General features: G+C 38.4%; 2 protein-coding genes across 26 annotated transcripts in view; one reads left to right on the top strand and one right to left on the bottom strand.

The window, feature by feature from the left end:
- C4H4orf33 (chromosome 4 C4orf33 homolog) overlaps positions 1-11778 on the bottom strand; it is a 55553-nt gene extending 43775 nt beyond the window's left edge. For 18 of the 23 annotated variants that reach the window (XR_004497167.1, XR_004497169.1, XR_004497171.1 and 15 more), the window contains exon 1: positions 4762-7626. Coding sequence is in view for 5 of the 23 variants with exons in the window: in XM_015623820.3 (XP_015479306.1) it covers positions 4762-4909; positions 8741-8940; positions 9061-9112; positions 9302-9362; positions 10689-10869 (642 nt within the window). In the remaining 18 variants the exon portion in view is untranslated. Of the gene's footprint in view, positions 1-4761; positions 7730-8740; positions 8941-9060; positions 9113-9301; positions 9363-10688; positions 10879-11449 lie in introns of those variants that run through there. The other 5 variants (XM_033513943.1, XM_033513942.1, XM_033513944.1 and 2 more) reach the window with 5 other exon arrangements.
- A 39-nt stretch (positions 11779-11817) lies between these two features.
- Positions 11818-16190, top strand: part of SCLT1 (sodium channel and clathrin linker 1) — a 30133-nt gene continuing 25760 nt past the window's right edge. For 2 of the 3 annotated variants that reach the window (XM_033513941.1, XM_015623818.3), the window contains exons 1-4: positions 11824-12087; positions 13867-13934; positions 14578-14630; positions 15488-15557. In XM_033513941.1, coding sequence (XP_033369832.1) covers positions 13881-13934; positions 14578-14630; positions 15488-15557 — 177 coding nt within the window. In that variant the 5' untranslated portion in view covers positions 11824-12087; positions 13867-13880. Of the gene's footprint in view, positions 12088-13866; positions 13935-14577; positions 14631-15487; positions 15558-16190 lie in introns of all 3 variants that reach the window. The other variant, XM_019006240.2, reaches the window with a different exon arrangement.

Below are 16190 nucleotides of genomic sequence, written 5' to 3'. Positions count from 1 at the left end.
GGCAGTTTAACACTTTAACTTTCAAACCTTAATGTTCAAAGAGGCAATGGAAAAACATTCCTTACTTTATACTTGTTCACTAAAGTGTCTCCCGCTACTGAAAACCAAAAAACTCATCTTGCATAATACCTGCATTTTAAACAATCCAGTCTTTATGACCATAATTAGATTCATTACATCTGCTGCAAAACTAGGCAATTAGTAGCTCTAATAAACTAGCCATTAACTTCTACTTAGAAACAACTGACTTTAATAGCAACATATTTAATAGTTTAAAGGAATCATCACATTTGTCAATTAGCAGTATCAATTTTTAATTAAATTATCTTTCCACAAGAGAAAAAAAAACCAAAAAAAACCCAGAAGTTTCATTAAGTTCATATGGAGCAGAGAATTCTTCTGACTGAAATGCAATTTTTAAGGGCTCTATTGGCTAAACCAACATTTTGAGGTGTAAATGATACACAAGCTAAAGACAAAGAAGTTGCACAGATCTTCAGACAAAGGTCCTCTCTAAGGAGGTTTTTGTGGTCTTGCTAATCAGGAAAAATAGATTTCATGAGAAAAAAAAGCAGATATTGTTGAAAAACTACAGAGGACTTTCAGAACACATCTATGAATCACAGAGAGATAAGGTGTCAATAACCAAAGAGGTTACTTACTCAGCAGATCGCATTGCAGTGAACACAAAGCAGTCAGTCAGTGCATGTGACACAGAGTCTGTGCAACAGCCCTCATTTTAACAGATAAATTGCACATCTTATAAGCAAGGCCATCAGGATTTGAGGCACTTCAGGCATTGTAGACTCAGGAGGATGAAAGTAAAGACTTGGCACTCTGAAGCTAACACATGCAGAATGTGATTAGTCTTTCCTGTATCATTGACTAAACCTTCTAATTAATCTGGAGGGCCTCACACAAGCATCAAATACACAGACTAACTAATATGGAAAGCAGCCCATTTACTTCTCTATTAAACCTAAACAGGTGCAGAAATAAAAAGAAAAATAAAATCCACTTCTCATTAACTCAGACATTCTTTTCCAATACTAAATGTTAAATCTCAGTAAGTCTTGACACTTCAGAGGTGCAACATGTGGAAATAGACTCAGGTCTGAAGGATATTCCAATATAAAAAAAAAATTCCCCTTGTCTATGCAACGACTCACTTTGTGACTTGAAAAATTCCACTGTGAGCTCAAAAAGACATGTCAAACCAAAAGCACTGGCAAGATAAAGATGTCTCCTTTTAGGCAGCAGCCTGCAGTTAAAATCCAAAACCATCCTTCATGCCAAAGACTTCATCTTTCATGCCAATGACCATCTCATCAATAATATCTGAACAGATAAAATATAGTCTCCACTTCCTTCTCAAAGAACAATATTACTACAATAATCTGACAGAGCTTGATTTATGAGATCACCTCAAGGAAGACTTCACTTTCTTCATCTGTACACAGATTTTATCAACAATTTAAAAGTACAAATAAGATAGTCAGACCTATTTAAGGATATAAGGAAATATGATTGACATTAGTTTGAACAGTGATTTGAGATATACAGGCTGGTAGCACTTCACCTATTGTCCTTAGGACAAAAGAACCTGCAGAGGTGATTGAAGGGATCCATCCAAGAATATAAAGGAGCACAGAAAGGCATTGTTGCATCAACTACTCAAGAGTTCAGAGGTAACCAAGTATTCTGCAGCCTTACACATTTTATACTTAATTTCTAGCCTATAGCTATATGATCCTACACACCACTGAATGACACATACATGAACTTCACTGAAAGGGTGATCAGACAGGAACCAGAACTGTCTGCCCAGCTCAAGAAACTGGAACAGCCTGTCCAGGAAAGTGGTGCAATCACCACCATCCCTAGAAGTGTTCAAAAAATGTGTGAACGTGGCACTTGGGGACGTGGGTTAGTGCTGAACACAGCAGCGTTAGATTAACAGCTGGACTCGGTCTCAGAGGTCTTTTCTAACCTTAACAATTCTATGATTCATGCTGTACTCTTACTTCACATTATAGAGAGCATGAAGAGAATGAATCTGCTACCAGCAAGGCTTGTGGAGATTTCCCATTCCCACTTCATTTATGGTTTGCACTTAGCCCACAACAGCAAAGTCTGAGCTTCCCGATTTCCTGAATTCTGGCAGCTTTCTTCTTCCACTTCTCACTACCTTTGCTCAGCAAGAGATTTTTTGAGAACATCAGCAATGAACTCTGTTTTGCCCCTAGCTATTAACACACAGTTCTAGTATAGCTTGTAAGTAATGAGAAAACATTACAGGGAATTTAAAAAAAATGCCTTCAGTTGGGTTTCCAGCTACAAGAATAGCTGCAGTGTTTCCAGCCAACAATCCATCCACCCCAGTGACCTTTTTACATAGGTAGATAACCTAAAAAAGAGTAAGAAACAGATATGCTTATCCTATAACACTCCCAAACTCAAATTATTTTATGCTGAAAGAATTTCTTTAATCTGATTTTATGTGCTTTAAACCCACCACTTCATCTTTCTTCCATGTACCTTTTCCAGTCAGTCTCCCACTGAGTCCACAGAACCTTCTCAAGCACGCAGTGGCAGCACAGTGTTAAGGGAAATATCACCTTCCTCTGCTCCGAGCTGGGCTGAAGACAGCCCCAGCCTTAACAGCAGGTGCTCACAATCAAAGGGCATTCCTTATCACATAACCTGTCCCTGCCAGGCAGAAAGAACACTTCCCACTAAAAAAGTCAAACCCTGGCAATTCTACCTGCCAGGGGTGGATTCCCACTCCCAGCAGAATCTGCAGAGAATTCACCTCTCAAGCTGTGCTCTTCTGAAGTTTCCGAAAAGCTGTTTCACAGAAATTACAAAAGACTCCTGACAATAGGGACCTCTCACCAAGTCTCAACATTTCCTTGTAGAAGTCACAAGAATTTAAGGAGGTACAAGACCACAGGTTTTGTCTTCTGACATCGTGAACTACCCTTACCCTGAAACCGCTAAGTATTTTGCTGAAATTAAAAAGATTTAAAGCAGATACTTGGCATAAGAGGTTACAGCCCACCCTGTTAACATTTAGGAAAGTAATATGCAATTTTAAAACAAGAACCAGTTCTTTAAAGTGCCAGATGCGATTAAATATAAATGCCATGGCTTGTATAAGCTATAAAGCACGGAGAAAGTACCACTTTCCAAACTGTTTCATTTGCTGAAGGAAGCAAACTCAGCAGTAAGAAGTGAACCAATTACATTGCCTAGAATTAGAGATGAATAATTTTATGACAGCTACTACCAGCACCAAGATATAAATTTCATTGCCTGCAGAGACTGAGTTCAAGAGAACTAACTCATGAAATGAAAGACAAGATTAAATTGGGCAACAAATGTGCTCTACAGAGGGAAGTTCTGTATTTTAAAAAGGTAATGTCTGAAAACTCCTTTCTCTTCCCCCACAAGAATCTGTTCCATATTCCAAAAAATCCACTGGACTAGTCTAGCTGCGTTGGTTTTAAAACAGCAGTGAGGACATGGTAATTTAATTTTACTTCAGTAATGTTTACTTCAGCTATTTTAACACTATTTAGTCAGTTCTGGTGTATCACATTTAAAAATACATTTGTATTTGCAAATACGCTGCATAACTGGCAGAGAGTATTTACACACATACTTTGTGATAGTGTACAGCATAACTCCTGAAAATGAAACAGGAACATATTTTGGTATGTTCATAGCCAGTGCAGATACAAACAGTGCTTCCTGATCCATCACTGGGAACCCTCCCACAGACCCCCTGCAGCCAAAGCTTTTACTTGTTTAGAAACAGAATAATGAAAACAAGCAGGCTGAGCTTGGATAGAACTGAATTCTCCTGACAACACTAACTTTGACAGACAAGTAGACAGAAAAGGGTGTAACTGCAACACAGTTTATGGTAAGTGTTGTATTGATCTCAGTGAGGCTGTTTGTATGAGCACGTGCACAGCTGTTTACACAAACCTGTGCAAATAAATCAGGCTTAAAGCACTTCCCTGTACTTCTGCTGAAGCACAGACACTGCAGCAAACTAAAGCAGTCACCGAAAGCAAAAAGAAAGGAATCACCAACTAAATAAATACAGGTTAACTATCAAATTTCAGCAGCATTATTCTAAACATAACATAATTAAATGCAATAAATTCTATTTGAGAGATTGCCCTGGTACCGGGAAAGAATACTTTTAAATTTTATGTGCAGCAAATTATGCACTGTGCCATTCACATTTCAGAAGGATTTTTACATGGTCAGAATATAAAACACAACAAAACATCCTGTGATGTGCCTTTCAGAGCCACAAAACAGCCTGGAAAAAAGGAACTGCATGCATCCTTTAGTACTTCAACATCACATTCAGCAGTAACTTATAATCATGGTGCTGGGCAGTACAAATATTAATTAACTCACTCATGTATCTAATAACTAGAACAGATAATGCAGTAGCTATATCAGCCATAACAGTCAAAATGTACACAGTCCTGAATGAAATTAGAGCTTCCTAGCTCTAATATCTGACTTGGCATATCAGAAAAAAATATTTTAAAGTATACCAAAAAATGAGCAAAATTTTACTCCTGTTAAGAGCTTTTGCATACAAAAGAAAACCCCACTGTGCAGGATCATTACACAAAATATTAGATGTTACCTGGCAGCCTAAGTTGCTCCAGCTTTGTATTTAAGGTACAAATAACTTCTACCAGTAGCACACATTACCATTGAAGTTTTCTTTACCTAAAAAAAATTTTTTTTGCATTTTTGTATTGAAGAAAAAGAATTTTCTGTCCCTCTTAAGCCACAGGTTTCATGTTGTTTCACTGCAGGTTGCTCGAGCCACTGAAGCTTCACTCTTGAAGTGGCACACCACCTCTCACAGATCAGGCTGTATTGAAAGAAATAAATTCCTTCAGAATTCAAAACAACTCTCTTGGAAAGTTTGCCAGAGACTATCCAAGACATTTGCAAAAAAATAAAATCCAGAGTAACATTTAAATCATTTGAACATCACAAAACTACTTTTACACTACAGATTGACTGACACTTCATGGAATTTATCTTCTGTTGAATTAATTTTGTCTCAAAAATTATTTTTGAAAATAGCCCTGCAAGAAAGCAAAAATTAGAACTGTAACCACACAGCATGACAAGTGTTTCTTACAACAAAAATGTCTCAAATAAATCAAAATAAGCCACCATCAGCTTGACTGAATTATTCTTTTTCTAAAATCAAGTATACAGCAAGAAGGAATGAATCTGGTTAAGGATAAATAGGCTGGCAGCACCAAGGCACAGTTTAGACAACCTTCTTCTCCCACCTAGCGGCAAGAAGCATAAAGAACAAGGTCTTTGGGAATGCAAAATAAGATGTTTTTAAACACCAGCCCTAAAGAGACTGACGGACATTATAAGGAGGACTGAGCCACGTACAATTCCAGTTCTCATGTTTAAGTTCACAAGTAATGAACACACTATCATTATCATGCAGAACAGAGTTTGTTTTGTCATTTTCCTCCTGTCATCTAAAAAAAAGAAGGCACAGTTCAGGAAAGACAAACTACAACTGGCCCCCAGTACTTACAGTTCAAACAGACACTTAAAGCTCAGAAACACAAAAGTGAACCAAAAAAACGGCTGCATGCTGTAACGTGGGCCCTGAATAAAGTCTGTCCAAAAATTTCCATTTTCTGGGGCACCTAGCATTGCATTTTGTACTGCAAAGACAATGGTTTTACTTTAAATTACTTATTTAGGGAAAGTAATCTATTTCCCTCCAAGTTAATCATTTACATCCAAAATCAAATCTGAAGCAGTCAGTTTGAAGTAAGAATAAGCATGAGATGAATAAAAATTTTTATTTACTGTCCTTCAGGTAAAAAGTACCATTCCTCATATGAAAACAATCTTTGTGAGAAAAGTAGTATACCCATTTTGAATCTTTGCACACACTTTTTTGACAAAGTTTTTTAAATACAGTCTAAAAGTTTTGCAAAACGACATTTTGGTTTTGACTAAAATTTTCTAAGCAGCTTTGAGATGTCAATGTCTAGATAATACTTTAATCAACGTTTATTCAATTATTCAGTATTTCAGACTGATGCCATTCTATAGAAAACTGTACATGGATAGAAGGTAGAAAAGAAGCCAAACAACTGAATGTACAATACTTACAATTTTCAACAGATGGCACTTTACAGCAAGGAACCTACATTGTCTAATTGGAAACGGAGCAACAGCAATTGGATGGCTGAGTGCACTGACACGCCAAAGCCTGCCACAGAAAAAGTGTAATATCTTCAAATCTGAAAGCACAGTTCTATAAAACTAGAACTACAAGAGGGAATCTAAAGCTACACAAAAACTGCAAAGTAACATTCTCTCTCAGGTATTAACCACACTGAGATATTCTCCACAAAGGTGGGACATTCCCACCTTCTTTGCGTCTCAGGAAGAACTTAAACATAAAAAAGCTGAAAGACAGCGAAGAAAATAGGACTATCAGAATGTGTTTATTACTGCATACTAGCAAGGATCTGGTTAGTGGGCAAGATTCACATTTTCTAAGTTAATTTAAGATTAAAAATGATTTAAGATTAAATCAGCAGCCACAATCAAGCAGCAACTGCTATCCTAGATAACAAAAAGGAACGTATAATTTGTAAATCTTTTGAGGGTTTACGGATAACATGTTGCCAGCTAAGAATATTCACTATTTTTAAAATGACTCATGCCTATACATAGAAAATATACACCTAGAGTATCTCCAGCCCTCAGTGGCATGCAAAAAAAAAAATTCTCAGACATCTGAGACTAATTCTTAAAGTGATGTGACAAGTCTTAGAAAAAACCCACTTCTGCGTGCACACAACTATTCCACAAGATTTTACTAAGCATGATTTGTCCCAGAAACTTCACCTGAAAAATACATAAAACCTTTTGTAAATCTATCCTCTGCACCTAAACACCATTAGAAACCCCACACAGACATCTGTGAGACAGAGTAATTTCCCTCTTTGGCATTAAGCAAGAGAAAACTTCAGGCACAGCAACAGACAGGAAAGGGCAGTGTTATACCTCTTGCAAGGCAAGTACAGAGCTTCCAAAATCCTTGATACCTACTTTCTTCTCTGTTCCTGAACAAGGCATTCTTCCTCCTGATTGTAAGCAAAAACATCTAGGCACATAAGGATCTCATTCAGCAGTCAACAAACAAACAAGCAGCAGTGAAAATACAGCAGCAATGCAGCAACTCTTGGAAATCAGAAGATTTCAATCCAAGTATTGGCCTTGTCAGACTTCTGAGCTCTCATGAAAACACAGCTGCAATTTTAGCACATTTTTCCTCCTTCACTGGCAGCAGCAGATTCATCCCTTGCACACATGAAAAACTCCATACCCAGATGGATTTAAACACAAGCCATTCATCCATTTAGAATCAACAGATCCACATGCTTTGCAGCAGATTTCCAGACTGATCCATGATTTCAGCACGAAGGAAAGCCTTGCTAATCTGGTACCTACAACCTCTGCTCAGAATGAGGAAGCTGTTGTTTCCATACAGCTTCAGCCAACTTCAACATTACAAAAATTTATGCCTCAATCCATTCACTTAGTGAGAGATTTCCATATATCTGATTCAGGCTGCTTCCAGTCTTCCCCTGTCAGTTCTTTCAGGTTCAAGTCTTTGAAAAATTCCAAACGATGACTGCGAACAAAAGAGAAATAAACCAAGTCCTAATATTTTACTACTTTTGTAGTAATCTGTAAGAGCAAAGACAGAGTAATGAAAGCAGCAAGGAACAGTCTCTTCACACAATTTCATCTGCTACCAACATTTGGAAAAGACAAGGAGGAGTTTTTTTTTGAAAGGGGTACTACAAAAGAATTCCTTCTTGAGAAGTATTACATCTATTCTCCAGTTTAATAGAGAGAAATAAAAATATCTGTATGTCACAGAACACTGATAATGTGTTTTATCAGCAATTGCTCAGATTTTTTTTTTAAATATACAGTTGAAAAAGCTAATTTTTTCTTAAATAAAGGCAATAAATGGTAATTTATTTAAAATTTACCCTACCTCACCATAACTGTATGTTGTGTGACAAGTTTTGTAAGAACTAGTGTGTCCTCTAGAGCTGGTTCATTTATACAAAATACCCAGGAGTAACAGGTTTTATCAGATTATCTCAGCCTCACATCCAAAGGAAAAAAAACCAGGCTCAAAGCACAATTTAAAAATACAAATTCTCTGGTTTTTTCCATTGATACTGGGTATCCTTTAATTATACTTTTTTAGTTTAGTCTGCCTTCTCAATTTTGTCCATAGCATGCAACCATCTGTAGAGGTGAAAGCTTTCAGAACAGGAGGGAAGGAGCAGAAGAGATTTACTGGAAATGCAGCGGCTGAAATTATCACTAAATGGCACTTCAGGAGGAGCTGAAGTCAAGAAGGAGAAGCAGAACAACCTACCCATGATTTAGATGAGGAGGGTGATAAAAGCAGATACCAATGGTACTGAATGCATCATTTTTTATACATCTAATGTGTAAATCAAGCACTAATTGCAGTGCCACACTGCTTTCTACCAAGTACAGCACCAGAGCTAAGTACTATAATAAAAATACTAGGGGCACTCAATCCAAAAACCAGATTAGCTTTTTTAAGTACTCCAACAATAGTGCAACCATATTACAGAAGAACTCATTTTACACTTACAAATCTGGTTCCTGTCCTTGCTGCAGTTCGTGTGGAGGCACAGGATAAAGTGCTTCATGTTTTCTCTCTTCTCCCGAGCCATGAATTGCAAAGGCATTGAACTTGTCAGTGAATGGTGGAAAATAACTCCAGGGAAGAAGAGCTTTACCCTCCCATTTGGTTTTCATTCTGGTCACCTCAAACTCCAAAGGAAGTTCTTCCTGTTAAAGGAAGGAAAAGAAAAAGGAAAAAAAAAACAAAAAATATATTGACCATCTTCTGATCAGAAAGTCGGTAAATAAAAAAAAAAAAAGTAATTATGAATGCACTTGGCCACTTACTTTCCATGCTTTTCTTCTGCCAGAAAGAAGCAGCAGTAAGTACTGACCATGGCTGTCAAAGAATCAGAGCACAAATTTCCTAAAATTATGTCAAGTTATTAGTGCATAATACCTCCACAAATACATATGTTCCCCATACTGAAACAATTTCTGTGTCTAGTCTCCCTCATACATGTATCTCACAAGCATCAGAACTGCAAGTGTAAATTAACTTTTGGGACTTTTTCAATGCTGTACTTACGGACAAAGCTCAACTTCTAAATACTGCTCAGTTCTGTCATTCAGAAAGAATGCTTCTACAACTGAAAAAAAACAAAAAAACAAAAAAAACCAAGCTGTCAATATTTTGCATTAACTATTTTGTAATATCCTGAGATCTTCATTTCCCATTAATACAACCCAATTTTCATGGGTTTTGGCCCGTGCCATGCCAGAGCCTGACCTGCTACTGACATATACAAACTATAACCCAAATACTCAAAATGTTGTGCTACAAATCCCACTCCAGAAGCTCCTAATTGCTACAATCACAAAGAGCTTTAAAAAGTACTGTACTAACTTTATTAGCTTTAGCAATTCCAGTTTTGAAAACAGTTACATTGATGTAGCAGGAAAATAAGGGAAAGAGGATCACATACTCAGAGCAGGGCACACACCCCATAACTAAAACTGTTAAATCTCAAGTAAAAAGAAAGCATTTAGCTCTTAAATGGTTTTTCCCTGTAGATGGATATTTTGGACTGTTACAGGTGTACTTGAAAGCCACATATTACATTTGAATCACATTTCAGGAAAACAAAGTAGAACTACAGTGGTGTTTCTCATGTAAATTTACAACAGTGCTCCTCACAGCAAATAGAACTATTAGAAAACTTTAATAAGAATTATGATTTATTTTTACTGAAGCATATGTGCTATAGTAACACCAAAGAGATGCTAATACCATTTCAGGAGAGCTTGAATCAGAATAGCTCAATAATCAGGAAGTGAAGAACTGCTGGAAATATTCAATTCTTGCATTACTCAAAGCAATGGGTAAACATGACAGTATGGACAGGAAAGGAGAAAATACCCAGCACTACTAAGAGAATTTTCCCTATTCCATTTGGGTACAATTATTTTGAACTGCATTTCATGAGGCGTAATTTCTTTGTTTCACACCTTCCTATTCCTCAAAGGAAAATTTTTTTTTGAAAAACAATTAAAACCCTGTACTTCTTGAAAGCAAAACAGAATCTATCTTTAGGATTTCACTTCTCCTTCCACAAGGGCATTTAAAAAACATACATATATATATATATATACACCACAAAATTATTTCAATACGCAAATATGTCAAGCCTCTGATAGTGAATGAGTTATATCAGTAACCCAAACAGTAAGTTTGAGTGCATATACTATTGACAGGATCAGGAAGTCAACTTCAAAATTATTGAAATCAACCCAGATCACTGAACTACAGTTTTGGGGGTTTTTTGGGGAAAAAAAAAAAAAAAAAAAAAAAAAAAACCAACAAAAACCAACCATCAGAGACTCTTTAAAAAAGACCAGGCATATCAAATACAGAACATCGGTGTCTACAGGTCTACAGAAGCCAGATACGTTTGCAGGAGAAGAGTCACACTTACCCTCATAGTCCCACAGTCCACCAAAAGGTTTCCCTGGCTCTCCGGGTGGTGCTGGAGGGTCATTAAAGAAAGGAGCACGAACTTCCATCAGTAATCCTGCATTATCCGGCCTCAGCCCAATTGAAACCGGCTCATGGCTCACAGGCAAACCATCCCACGTGTGTTTAATTCTAAATTCCATCTTGAGATACTACAAAAAATGAAAAAGGAAAGTTTGTCAAAGATCTCAGATTCCAACTCCGCACGAACTGCCATTTGGTTGCCCAGGAAAAAAAAAAACCCACACATTGGTATAAATTCAATTATCAAATCCTCTTTTTAGACATCAGAAGTGAAACAGATTAGCTTTGTAAAAAAACTAAATGAACAGTTACATAAATGCTGTTTCTCATAGTTTTTATACCCGCAGGGTTACGAATGATTCTCCAGTCTCATTAAGCTTAAGGCTTTTCAAACATACATCTAAAGAAATACCTTCCAAAACCACCAGAAGTATTTATCGAGAGAACAGATAAACAAAACAGTCTCCACTACATGAACTGAAGAGGATTTAGTAACATCAGAAAAACAGACTGAGGGGAAAATCTTTAATGCCTGAGACACAAGAAAATGAAGCAACTAGATGAAGCTTTCATTTGCAGTCACTGCAAACCAGCCTTTCCTTAAACACTTCCAGGGACGGCGACTCCACCAACTCCCTGAGCAGCTCGTTCCAAAGTCCAACCACCCTTTCTATAAAGAAATTATTCCTAAAGTCCAACCTGACCCTCCCCAGATGCAGCCTCAGGCTGTGTCCTCTCCTCTTATCGCTGGTTCCCTGGCAGAAGCGGCCGGTCCCCGCCTGGCTGCAGCCTCCGACGGGCAGCAGCTCCCAGAGGGCTCCGCACCGCTCCCGCTTCCCCGCTCTGCCTCTCCGGCCACGCACTGATTTTTTTCCTGAAGGGAAGTTTAAACGCCTCAGCGCCCATCTTTAACCCACCACCCCGTGAAGGAAAGTTTATAACCGGGCATTTCTTTCGCTTTCGCCTCCGCCTCAGCGCCGCTCCACGTCCGCTCCCCACGTGACGGGGCGGTGCTGGCGGCCGGGCCCGGCGCTGAGGGCGGGCGGCAGCGGCCGGGCCCGCCCCGGCCCTCGCCGCTTGTGGGGCTCCGCCGCGGGGCCCTGGAGCGGGCCGTGGCTCCGCTGGTAGCGGGGCTGCGTCCTTCCCAAGCGGCGGTGCTGGCACCGGGGCTGCGGGAAGGCAGCGGAGGGGCGGCTCTCCCTGCCGCCCCCGCACCGGGGCACCGGCGGGTGAGGGGAGCTCCTGCCGCCGCCTTCCGCTTCCCTCCCCGCCAGCGGCTTTTCCCCCGGGGCTTCGTGGAGTTTGTTTGGGGAAAGCTCGGAGCAAGGCACGGCCGGGTGAGTGTCGGTAGCGAGGGTTTTTATTCCTTAGCAGTGAGGGTTTGTATTCCGTAGCTTTCCCAGCGTTCGCTGCAGCGAGGAACTGCATGGGTGATGCTTTTAGTTAGCTAAACACCGGTAATTAAAAGCTGCTAATGAGGGTAATGGCCAGAAACACATGCGGTTTTGTGTGAATGCCTCTCTTGTTATGAAACCACGGCGTTTCCAATGCTTTGCTCACACTTGAAAGCTCTTTTGCCAGTTATTCGTGAAATTTACGGACTAAAACCGATATTTTAAATGATGTGTTTCTTGATGGGTTTAATATAGCTTAATATGCCATAATCAGAGCACATCTCAATTACTCACCAAGAAAATAACTGGCCAAAACGATTTGCTTCTGCCGAGTTTGTAAGTTGGAGATGGGGTAGGTGCATGTCCCGAGGATTGTCACTGTCCCTCATTAGTGCTGCAGGAAAACTTGGCAGCACAGCAGCCAGACCAGGTCACGGTGCATGCAGTGTTTGCAGCTGTGCATCGCTCAGACCGCAGAATTTCACTGGTACCAAGTTTCATGTGGTGGCTTTGGGTGGCCAAAGGTGAAAGATTTCCAACTCCTGATTCCGAGGATTTCAGTAGCTGAAATGCTTCTGTCTGAGATAACTCAGTCATTATGGTTCAAAAAATCTGTGTCTTTCTGGAGCTTTGCAAGAGTATTTATTACACTGTGATGTGAACAAATTATGTTTTTTCAGATATTGGAATGTTGCCTTTTCATATGTATTTATTTTGGCTGTAGCTTATTTTATAAGTTTTTAGAATCTAAGTAGAACTCAGACTAAAATTTATACATTTTCACAGGTGCTAAAAGACAGATTTGAACTTGGCTTCTATGTCAGCTGAGCCCTAAGTTGTTTTAGGCCTACTCTGAGCCTGATACATGGACTGATGTTTCTCTTGCTTCACAAATGTGAAGTCAAAGTTCTGAAACACTGAATATTTGTAATATATATGAAAAAAGATTCTCTAAGCAGTATTATATTTAATGTTGTAGAGTGCTTGTTTTGTTAAATATGTAGCTGTAAAGAAAGTTGAGTTTTACCTGAATGCTTTTTGAAGTCTTAGTAACCAGACCTACAAATAATAATCCTCCATTCCATTCCATACTTTTGTGATACATGCCAAACTTTTTTCAGAATGTATTTAATGCTTTAGTGTCTAAAGGGAGCTTCTGTGAGTGAGGCTTAAAATATGTCCCTTTTTTGCACCTATGGCATCTCACACTTACATCCTTTGTCTTGTAAGGGCAGCAGCTTTCCCCTTCCTGTTTCTTGACATTCCTTTGCTGTCACCTTTCTATCCCCACTGTCTTTTCCCTGTATCCTCCTTTAGAAGTTTAAAAAGAATCATGGGATGTGTATCAAGAAAAATAGACAAAAGTTGTTTAAATCAAAACATAGTCATTGCATTCCCAAATTCTTTTTTCTTCTCTGTTACCCATTCCAGTTACAAAAGTGTTACTCAGATTCTTGCAAAACAGATCAAAAATATTTCTTAAAGGAACCAGAATATGAAAGGAATGGAATTCATTATTATTGTTATTATTACAGTTCCTGTAGGTTTTTTGAAGTCCTGGGTTTTTTTTAAACAGTTGTGCTAAATAGAATAATTTTAGAAGCTGATTTTTTTTCCCCTCAAAGCATTATATTTCTAGAAGTGTTTCTGACTGCCAGTCCCATTTGTGTAATCAGAGGCCTGTAGATGATAGCCATGATTCTCAAACGTGGTGTTTTTCAGGTAAGAGGCTAAAAATGGCACTTGGACACTATGAAACCAATGAGGTTCTGAGAGCTACTGCTGAGCAGGTATGTGATGCAGGAGTGGGAGTAGTGAAAATTTTTTCAGTGATGTTTTGTGACAAACAAATTTTCAAATATGGAGCACAGCTCACTTCAGTGTTGTCTGGCCCTGTTTTGAGTCCATCATACAACATAGCAACAGCAGAAAAAAACTGCCCTGGCAGTGAATTATGGTATTTTTGGTGCATTTCTAAATGTTTTGTCCTTGAAAGAGCCCTTGATTTGTAATTTAGTATACTTTTTCACTTTTATAATCTTCCCTAATCTAAGAGATTGGTGTCATGTAACTTTTTGTGCTGGGTGTACCATAAGCCTGTCTGAAAGCTTGTGCAGAAGCTAGGGCTTCAGCACCTTCCTGATGCTGAGATGCATGGAAATGGACCAAGTACTTACAAAAATCTATGGATGTTCTTTTAAGACTGTGTTGATTTTCCCTCAGATGTAATTATACTTTAGATAAGAGCATGTCCAGGAAAAAAAAAAATCCTTATTTTTTCATATTGGACCAGCACTCGAGGGTTTTTGATCATAAACCTGAAAGTGATTCTGTGGCATATTATGTACGGACAGTTTTGGGTTTCACATAAAAATTTAAGTCTACCTACATGTATGTGCAATTACTGAAGAGTAGATTATTATTCCATTACAGGAGCATTCCCATGTTGGTGATGGAGCATCAGGATCCAGGATGATGGACCAAAGGTAATAGATTCCCAATGCTAAGTGGGAATACTGAAGTGTATTTGAAGGAAATTGTCATGTGCTCATAGGAATGTAAATATCCAGGTGAACTGGCTCTTGTGGACATATGTCTGTAGAGGTGTTACTGTAAAAGTTGTTTTTAGGTGGTATTGTGTTTATTCAGAAATTAGATTACTTTGCTTCCACAAGCTGTAAACTAAAGGATGAGAGATGAATGAAGAAATTCTCCTGTCTAAATTTTGTGAGAATAAACACAAGTTCTGGTGAGATTGCACTGATCTGGATACCATTGGTAACTGCTGTCTGTTGAGATCAGGGGATGTCTTTAAAAATGCTTTTCTGACACTCTTAAACTAACAGTTGTCTATCAGTAAATGGTTTCATGATCATGAACCTCTTACAAAAACAACCCAGCTTTTCTTCTTAGCTTTTAATATAGAATTTTCAGAGAATTGCTATCAATTATGAAAAGATTAGGAGGGAAAAAAAGCATAGAATTAGACCAACACTGTTCTGCATTGTCTTGTAGGCCACTCTGCTATTGTATGTGAAAGCAGCAATGAAATCTATTTTAATATTTGGGATTCTGTGTGAATCTTTGAAATATTAATGTTGTATTAATGGTCATTTACACTGTCCCATTATATGTTCCACTTCTGTTATGTAGGACCCTTGCTGTTAATGATCATTATTTAAAAGATTAAATTTGTTCGTTTGATTCTGGGGAATGTTGAGCTTGGAACTCAAGAAAAGTGACTGTTCTGGCTTCTAGATTAAGGACTCTTTAAAACTAGTTAATTATCAGAGCATTTCAGCATTTACAAAACTGATTCTGAGCATGTTTTTCAACTTCTTAGCTTGTCAGCTCTAGTCACAGAGTATGGGAAACGTGTGGCTGAAATGAAAGAGCAGCTGCAGCTTTATCAGGTATGAGCATTGCTAACATTTCAGACTGGATCTTCGTTTAGTGGTGTGAATACATAGGGCACTAGTTTTTGTCATGTTTCACAAAGACTGCAGGCTGCCTCAAAGGGGTGAATGGAGAGCTTTCTGTGAAAACATTGGGAGATTGTCCATATTGCAACAGTGTAATCCTGAGGGTTGAGGTGGAGTGGAACCATCCTCCTTTCAGCCACATGAAATGAAAATTTTTAATGCTTCATGGCACGACTGAAAATGAAGTGATATTAAAACTTGTGGCATAGAAAGAAATTTTGGTTTCTGATCTTCATGCAGAAGTTACACATTGGTTTTGGTTTAATGCACTTAATTTGTTTGATCTGTCCGTCATACAGATTTTGCAAATAGTCTTCAAGCTTGATCAGTTTCAGAAGGCAGCAGAAGCACTACGGCTTCCTTGCACTAGTCAACAAAACAGCCAGTTTGATTCATATAACTGGAGTTTCTCCTCAGTTAAAACTAAGTTTGACTAAGCTTTCGTCAAATGGTTGCAGCATGAAAGATGAGTTATCTACTCTATCCCTAAAAACTTGAGTTCATTAAAAATCAATCTGTAGGAGCCATGAGAATTTCAAAAGGTTGAGTTTAACGTCTGTAATA

Source organism: Parus major, chromosome 4 (assembly GCF_001522545.3).
Source record: "Parus major isolate Abel chromosome 4, Parus_major1.1, whole genome shotgun sequence".
Lineage (NCBI taxonomy): Eukaryota > Metazoa > Chordata > Aves > Passeriformes > Paridae > Parus > Parus major.
The sequence above is the reverse complement of the archived record's forward strand: the minus strand, read 5'-3'. Positions and strand labels throughout refer to the sequence as shown.